The sequence below is a fragment of the Triticum dicoccoides genome, chromosome 6B (assembly GCF_002162155.2).
Source record: "Triticum dicoccoides isolate Atlit2015 ecotype Zavitan chromosome 6B, WEW_v2.0, whole genome shotgun sequence".
Classification (NCBI taxonomy): domain Eukaryota; kingdom Viridiplantae; phylum Streptophyta; class Magnoliopsida; order Poales; family Poaceae; genus Triticum; species Triticum dicoccoides.
Genome location: NC_041391.1, coordinates 504586814 through 504595771, shown reverse-complemented (window position 1 = coordinate 504595771; position 8958 = coordinate 504586814). Strand labels below are relative to the sequence as shown.

Here is an 8958-nt window from a genome sequence, read left to right as displayed (position 1 = left end):
GGGGCGGCCACCATAGGCGCCCCAATAGAGTAGGGCCCCGAGGCCTCCTGGCCCGAGCCCCCTCTCGATGGCGATGCCGCGACCTGTAGAGCAGACGAAGCGGCGGGAGAAGGGGGATCCGAGCCCACCTGCATCGGGCCCCCTCCCAAAGGTAAGACCGCCACCGCCGAGGCCTCGTCCAGCACCGACGGATAGAAGGACACGGGTGCCACCTGCCCTGAGTCCCCCAAAGAAGGCTGAACTGCCCCCTGCAGCACCTACGCCTCGACAGGAGAGGAGAGAACCGAGGCCGCTTGCCCCGGGATTCCTCCTGAAGACAAAGCCTCCAACACCGGAACCAGTACCTGAGGAGAGACATTGTGCTGCGCACGTGAGGTAGTGGTCGCCTGCCTACGCACCTCCTCCTCTCCCCTGACCGAGACCGACGAAGCCCGAGGAACGGGACTCACAACATCCTCAAAAACCAAAGCAGGTAACGCGAGCTCAATAGCCTCATCTGAATCCACTCGATCACTCCACAACCTTGGTGGTGCAAAAGCAGGCTCGAAGGCCCCAAATCTCAGAGTCGTCATAGGCACCGAGGATGGTGGAACCGCCCCATCCTCGGTCGTCGAAGACCCGGACCCTGGTCCCTTGGACAACCGTCGTCCCTTATCATCGACCGTAGTCTCCTTCGCTCCAGTATATATGTAATTGATAGATAGATTTTGCAATGGATAATTTACCTACGGTTTACCTAAAAAGCATTTTTTCCATAAATAAACGAATTTGATAGCCGTCGAGCACTTAAATGGGTTGGTGAGACGATAAAGTGAGAAACCTCTAGGCTCTAGCGAGTTTTTAAATGAATGAAATGCAGCACTTGATACTGGTTGGTACTTCACCTTTTTGAAGAAGCTAAACTGCAAGAAACTTCAAAGTTCCGTAGGATTATCTAACGCCTAGCTACACGTAGCTAACCCTTGCTTCACCAAGATTTGCATAAACAGTTCTTAAAAGGCGCAGAATCATACTACTAGTTGTCTGTCTGATGACAGTCTTCTTACTGAAACTTTTAAAGCATGGCTACTCCGATCCGCGCGCATGCATACAGTAATATTTAAGAAAAAGAAAAGAGACAAAATTCTCAATGATGTCTTCCCGCATGCTTTCGTCATGGCAACGTGAGCATATCCTCCTCAAAAACCTCGCCGGAAAAACTTCCAAGCGCCTGCGGCTACAAATAGGCCCCCACAGCAACTTTGGTCCACTCCGCTTAGTCCACTGCACCTTGTTCGATCCACGCATGCTATGCATCTGCAGGCAGGCGAGGTGCACCTCCAGTATTTCATGCCCCGCCAGCAGCAGGACGCAACCGACCTTCCGGACCTGGCAGCAAGCACCTCCTCCGCAGCTTCGCCGGCCGCCACCATGTGGGAGTATCACCAGGCGCATGCGGCCTTGCAGCCTTCCCCCTCCTGGAGCCCCTACACCGGGCCGTCCACCGCGGCTCTCCTCGACAGCTCGACCTTCGCCGCCGACTCGGTGGCAGGCGCGGCCGACATGAGGCTGCCGGTCGGCGAGCACGTCCACGGCCAGGCCTGGAGCCACGACGAACTGTGAGTGCTTAATTAGATGCATGCATGCCCTAAGTCCTAATAACTCCCGGTAATTCGATTGAATGCTTGATGTGGATTGTGGATCCATGGTCGTCGCAAGTCAAATATGTTTTCTGTTTACAGAAGCAACGACAACACCGGCTACAGGGAAAACTTCCTGGACCTGCTCGCATCGAAGAACGTGACACAGGAGATGTTCGAGGACGTCCCGGCCGGCCGTTATGCTGCAGCACCAGCCGCCCTGGCGGCACGGTTCGAGGCAGGCACCAACGTTTCTCCGATCAAGTACGAGGTTGCCGCCTCGCCGTTGTTCATGGGGAGCGGTTCTAATGCCGCGCTCGAGGCCCAGGGGATGAACATGATGAGCGGCATGCCATCCTACGCCGACGACCACCACCATCAGAGGAAGGAAGGCATCAACCACCAGCAGCAAGAACATGGGAACCCCATGGCCTCCTTTCTGCAGCACATAAGTACTCGCACTAGTGCCGCCATGCACGCTAGCCTGGACTATTCAGGCTTGGGAGCACTTGACAAGATTTGCCAGGACGGCCGAGCAATGGAGCCTGCGAGCCCTTTTAGCTTGAGGATTCTGCCGGATTTTGGCTCTCTCGGCGGCTACAAAACAACCAAGGAATCGACGTTGGTGCCACCGTACATGAGATCCGCCGACAGGCCAGACAGAAGCAGACAAGAGCAAGAGATCGTGCCCGTAAGTATGCTTGCACATCCATAGCATTTGATACAGTGACTTGCCAATGGTACAATTAGCTAGTAGTACACTAATCAGTGACAGCTGTTCATGAACTATACGTAATTTGGTACTTGGATGTGTATTGTGGGTTCAGGCTAGGAGTAGTAGCAGCAGCAGTGGACCGCCGGCGGCGACTGATCGTAAGAAGCGAACATCCGAGGAAAGGCGGGAAAGCACTTTCAAGAAGTCCAAGCAGGAGGCATCCACAGCATCACCTCCTAAGGTAACAGCAAAAACAATTTAAATGTTTTATAGCAGACCATTCAGTTAGCATCTCTGAGGTGCTCATTGGGCTACCGAATGCAGCAACCAGTTCCTAAAGTGAAGCTGGGGGAGAAGATCACAGCACTGCAGCAAATCGTTTCGCCGTTTGGGAAGGTAGGTACAGACATAAACAAAGTTTTTATTTCAGATGTCACCAATTCTGAAACTGCTATTCCCTTCGATCCATATTAGTTGTCGCTAATGGATGTATCTAGCATTGAAATACGTCTAGATACATCCATTTCAATGACAATTATTATGGATAGGAGGGAGGGTAACGTTCTAGTCTAACTCTTCCTTTCCAACTTCACATATGAGCAGACAGACACAGCATCGGTGCTGTTTGAAACGATCAAGTATATCAAGTTTCTGCACGAGCAAGTACAGGTATAATTACTAAAACCATATTGCAGATCGAATTAATTCTCTACATGCCATTCTTTCAAAAATCCCTCAATTCATGTATGCATATGCTCTCCGTGTATAATTTGACCTAGGGCCACAAAAGCTTCCGGGAAAGCATAAGATTCCTGCACCCCCACCCCGACATTCCTAGTAAAAAGAAAGTGTAGTCCAGACGAGAAACGTATACGCACACACGAAACACGATCCGTGGTATCTTCCGAGATGCAATGAATCGTTGCAATGACTGTTTAGCTGGTTCCACTTCACATATGATATTGACTTGTTGCGCGTCCCTTTATCGGTGCACTTCCTAGTCATGCATAAATATACCCGAGAGACCACATAAAGAATGTCTCAACTTGTCCTGCCTCACACTCCACCAGAAACATGAGATAAGGACAGTGCACGCACACACACATGTCGCCATCCCATCACAGAGAGAGTAGTGGACCTTTCTGAGTCCCAGCTATGCTGATTAGCCCGCCTCTTCTGCTTTGTTTGCCCAGCTGCTGAGCGAGCCGTACACGAACGCGAGCAGGAGCAAGGTACGAACTAGTGCTGCAAAATCCCTTCCTTTGCAAAACATAATCCGAATTACGAGCACGTAATTAATCATCGTCGGTGGCGGCCGTCGCTGTTTCAGGGTAACTGCAACAACCTTCTTCCATGGGGAGATCGTGCGGAGGCGAGCAAGGGGGAGGGGGAGCATGACCTGAGGGAGAGAGGGCTTTGCTTGGTCCCTGTCTCGTGGACCCCCGAGGTGTACCGGGACGGCAACGCCATGGACTACTGGACGCCGGCGTACAGGGGCTGCCTCTACCGGTGATGGAGCCTGCGCTAGCTGCAAAAGCCGTGCCTGCCCGATCGACGGAGATTTGATCGTTCCAAATTATGTAGGATGTGCTACTACGCCGGCTGATGATCGGTCTGCTTTGTGGTGCCTGTATTGCCTAGGTTATAATTCGTTCGCTTTGCGCTTCTAATTATGTTTGTTGATCTGTAACGAGTAACAACCGCTCTCTTACAGACATGGTATGAGTTGCTCACATTTGTAGCTACTAATACAGTAATGTTGCGCATGATATAAAATTATCAGTAGATATGTCTCAACTCTCAAGATCTCTTAAGTAATGTACATCCGAGCATCTTTGAGGCGAGGGCGGTGGGCGGCGGAACGGAGGAGAACCAGCCGACGTCGGAACTAATGGGTACGACCGAAGTGCGTGGGGCAGTAGTGCCATCCGATTGAAAGCGAGGACACGGCGCAGCACGCGGGGGCCGGCCGACCTAGGTTGGATATAGGACCCGCAATGCGTCGCGGCAGCCGTGGAATTCCTCTCGCCGTCAGCCGTCCGTCCACGTCCCGCGGTCCTCCGCTGCTGCGCAGGCGTCCAGCGACAAGCATATCGGACCGGTGCGCCTCAAACCGCTCGTGTGTCAGCTGTCTATTCATCTCTTTCCGATCGATGGGGGGGAGACGAGGCTACCAAAGCTTTACTAGGGGCCACGTCCAACGACACGAGACAGGGAGATGGGTATAGTTTCTCCTAATTAGGCTTTATTAGCATTGCCTTTTCAAAAAGATGAAATAATTCAGTCTCCCTCAAAACACATTTCATCTTCGGACCACGTGGTTGTGTCTCTCAACACGGCATTCTTTTACAGTCGATTCAAAAGCGCGTGTGCAGCTAGGGTAGCACCATGCGCCTCTCATTACGTGTAGAGCAACTCTTGCGGAGTATCATTATGGGCTATATCATTGTAATAACCGTTCGTATATGTCGATTTTAGCCACAAAAAAAAGTGTCCAGCAGAATTGCCATCCCGCACTCTGTCGCCATTTTTTTAGACTGCACCAAGTCGAGCCCGCAAGCCTTCATATTTGAAGGTTGGGCGAGACGATATGGCACTCCCTCCATCAATCAACCAAATCTTGATGCCACAGACATTTCGGGATGTGCCCCCTTCAACCATCGTCCACATCTCCACGCCGCCGTTGTTTGGTGCCACTTCCGCCTCCCGGACCACCGTGATTTGGCCTCACTCGCATCCGCTAAGTTGTTTCCAGACCTCCCACGCTTCACCGCAGCTCCGCGCTTGCTTCCTGTCGTTCGGCCGCACCACCCCATCCATCGCGTGACCTCTGTTGCCATGTTTTTTTAAGGCTACACCAAGTCGAGCCCACAAGCCTCCATATTTGGGTTGGGTGAGACGATATAGCACTCCCTCCATCAATCAACCCAATCTTGATGCCACGGACATTTCAGCACGTGCCCCCTTCCGCCATCGTTCACATCTTCACGTCGTTGTTGTTTGGCGCCATCTTTGCCTCCCGGACCACCGTGATTTGGCCTCACTCACATTTGTTGAGCCATTTTCGGACCTCCCACACGCTTCACCGCAGCCCCGCACCTGCTTCCTGGCGTCCGGCCGCACCACCCCTTCCATCGCGTGACCTCAAGGTGTTCATGTAGACTAGTCTAGCGCCTCATAGATTCGTGTAGATGACATAGGATTCTCTGTTTGTGTAGATGGAGACAATGATAGATGAGTTTGTTGATGATTCATCATCGTCTTCGAGCTCCGACTCTGAGATTGAGGTCATAGACACCAAAGACGGTGAGATTGTGTTGATGGTTGCTCAACAGATAGTGGCAACCGAACGAAGAGGAAGCGTGCGAGATCGTAGACGGGTCTTTTTTCATTTCACAGAAATAGTCTCCGGTAATAATTTTCTCATGCTCAACTACTTTGTGACTGGTTGTGCCTACCTTGCATACTTGTTTCGGCGACGCTTACAACAAATCCATCAAATTGCCAATGACATGGAGTCCATTCTTCGAGTAATGGAGAAATGTCCCTGATCTGCTAGGTTTTCTTGTTTCCAGAAGGTGATTGTGGCACTTCAGATGATTGCACATGCCACTCGTGCAAATAGGACATATGGGTATCTTTGAATGACTAAAGATACAATCATATAAAGTGCCAAAATGTGTTCGTTGATATTGCAGTTAGGGTATATAAAATCGGTATCTGTGAGCACCCAGCGCTGAGGAAACTACGAGGCTTGTAACAATGGATGAAGTAACAGGCCGGCATGGGGTGCTTGGGAGTGTTGACAGCATGCATTGGAGGTGGAAGAATTTTTCCAACTTGCCACGGCTAATTCACTGGGCATTGCCATAATCCTACAATTATTTTGATTGCTTCTGAGGATTCGCGGATTCGGCATTGCTATTTTGGGTTGCCTAGATCACACAATGACATCATTGCCTTGCAGAGATTTCATATGTTTGCTAGGATGGCATGTGCTACTGCTCTATCTAGGATAGAACTACAGGGTGAATTACTAGCAGTATGACCAAGGCTACTATCTAGTCGATGTCGTCTATACATCTTGGTCAACATTTGTGAAAATAATTTCTAATCCCATGACCAGGAAACATAAGCATTTCGCAAAACCGCAAGAAGCAGTAAGAAAGGACATTAAGAAAGCATTTAGAGTGCTACAGGTTAGGTTTGCAATTGTTTGGTGTCCTGCTCATTTATGAAACAAGGATGTCTTGCCAAAGATCATGACATGTTGTGTGATACTACACAACATGGTCATCAACTATGAGAGGGATATGCCAAGCCCCATCGACTATGAAAATGCTGGCACAAGTGTCAGGCCTCCACACAAAACGCATGGAAGCATTTCTTGAGGTGTCATAAAAGATTGAAGACCTCTCTTGATCAAATATGTGAAGATATCATTGAGTATCGATGGTAGCTAGCTGGGAGATAGTGTGTTTATATTTCTTTAAAATTCTTTGTTTACTTGAACAATTTGAATTATTGGATCATGTGTTGCAATCTAATTTTAAAAATTTGCATTATTTTTTATAGTCGGATTAATTGTTTGTAATAATATTTGTTGAACAATTGAATTATCTGATCTAAATTGGAGAGTAGATACAAAAAGACAGGGAGAAATATAGAGGCCACATTATGAAGACTCCATAACCTTCAAAAACTTACGAAGTGTGCTTCATAAGCGTTATGAAGGTTGCAAATATGAAAACTTTATTAGAGTTACCCTGATGGTGTCATGTACCGTGGGTACCGGCAGACTAGAAGTCGGCACATCAAGCAAAGATGCGGCTCAAGCATGTTGTCCGACCGACGGATCCCTCGGGACGCCTCTATCTACTTGGCAATCAAAAAAGCAATCCCGGAGATCACAAAGGATCTCCAAACAACCATGGCCAACCTAAACCCATTTAAACCCTAGGTCACGTATCCTATATAAACACGGCCTATGGTTAGATGATAATCCTAGTCTCGATACATTACGTGTTCATACTGATCTCACCATTGTACGCCAAACCTCCTCATACGAGACATATACATCATGATCAATCTAGTAGGAGTAGGGTATTACCCTCCACCGTGAGGGACTGGAACCTGGGTAACGGTTTCGTGTGCACTGTCATCTAGCCTTTTGGCTACACGCGGCACCCTGTCGGGACTATTGCTAGTATTACGAACCGACAGTTGGCGTGCCAGGCACATTTTGCACAGGCCGGTAATCAGATCCATATGGGATCTATTTTCACCGTCGGCATCTATGCTCCGGGCCAGAGGTTTACCTTGCGCACCATGAGCTACATTGCCAACGCAGTGAGGCTTCTTGTTCTCATTGCTCCCCTATCTGACGACTAGGTTCTTACCTTCAGAAGCCTAGAATTCGTCGCCAATCAATTTGGCTAAGCCCATATCCAGAAGTTGGCATCCCTATCTCCGGAAGCGTGATGGTCTATTGTTCGTGTTTTAAATATTTTTTGGAATTTCAAGAAATGCTTTCTTTTCAAAAAAAATCGCGGTTCCAAAAAATGTTCAGGAACTACAAAACTTGTTTCTGTTTAAAACTATTGTTCAGGGTGCGTTTGGGAGCAAAGTATTTTTGGGGTTCTTATAGGAATATTGTGGTTTTTTAAAAAAAAACTTTAGTATAAAATACTTTGAGGTGTTTGGTTTAAAAGTTACAGTAGTTTAAGATATTGTTGTATGTCTAATACTGTAGTTTTTTTGCAGTATTTTAGAAAGAGGCCCGACCATTTTTTTCTAAACCAAGCCAAGAGAAGTCGTTTTTTTTTTTGAATGTCGGCCCTTTATTGACTAAAAAACAAAGTCATACAAAACCTCCTGGAAACACTCCGGAGCAGAATTGAAAACACAAAGACCAGAAGAGTTAAAACAAGACCTAGCTAAAACATGAGCCAACACATTACATTGCCGACGAACATGCAAAAACAAAACCGAGGAGAAGCCTAGAGTTGCCATATTGATATCATCAATGACGGAACCAACAACAGAACGATCGTGGGCTTTGGATTTCAGCCTTTGCACCAAAGAGAGGCAATCAGTGGCAAAGATCACATGGAAAAGGTGGTCCTCTCGCGCCATGTCAACTGCTCTGCGAAGAGCCAGAGCTTCGGCCATCTCGGGTGTGAGAGAACCATACAACACTTCGGTACATGCCTTGATGCATTGACCCATATGGTCCAGAGCTACTACACCAGCCCCAGACTTGTTGAAGTCATGAAATAAAGCCGCATCATAAAAAAACATAACCGTACCTGGAGGGGGTGGAGACCAATTATAGCTAGAAGCAATGGTCTCACATCTATTCACAGGAACAGGCTTGTAAATATGCTCGAATATCATGTCAACATAACCACGAATTTTGCTTGCAGTACTTCGCGGAGTAGGAATTTCAGGAGTATTTCGAGCCAAATTTCGAGCATCCCAGATGTGCCAAATGGATACAGCCATCACAGTTGCCTCACGATCTGTGCAACGAGACAAAAAATCAAAAAGGCACTGTTTTGGAGACCTGAATTCACGACGGCGCAGTTGGACATGAAAGAAATTCTTCACTTCATCCCACACATT

General features: G+C 48.3%; 1 protein-coding gene across 1 annotated transcript; it reads left to right on the top strand.

The window, feature by feature from the left end:
- The first annotated feature begins 1264 nt into the window (after window positions 1–1264).
- On the top strand, window positions 1265–4131 carry LOC119325753. The gene is made up of 7 exons (XM_037599477.1): window positions 1265–1598; window positions 1722–2310; window positions 2447–2575; window positions 2659–2730; window positions 2938–3003; window positions 3528–3566; window positions 3665–4131. The coding sequence occupies exons 1-7, from the start codon at window positions 1291–1293 to the stop codon at window positions 3845–3847; spliced, it is 1386 nt and encodes a 461-aa protein (XP_037455374.1). The 5' UTR covers window positions 1265–1290; the 3' UTR covers window positions 3848–4131.
- Window positions 4132–8958: the final 4827 nt, after the last annotated feature.

What these genes read in the sequence shown, in the direction of transcription:
- LOC119325753 (XM_037599477.1), top strand. Translation starts at nt 1,291, where the DNA reads ATGCATCTGCAGGCAGGCGAGGTGCACCTCCAGTATTTCATGCCCCGC. An exon ending in GCCTGGAGCCACGACGAACT is followed by an intron (nt 1,599 to 1,721) that starts GTGAGTGCTTAA and finishes TTCTGTTTACAG; the next exon opens with AAGCAACGACAACACCGGCT. An exon ending in AAGAGCAAGAGATCGTGCCC is followed by an intron (nt 2,311 to 2,446) that starts GTAAGTATGCTT and finishes TTGTGGGTTCAG; the next exon opens with GCTAGGAGTAGTAGCAGCAG.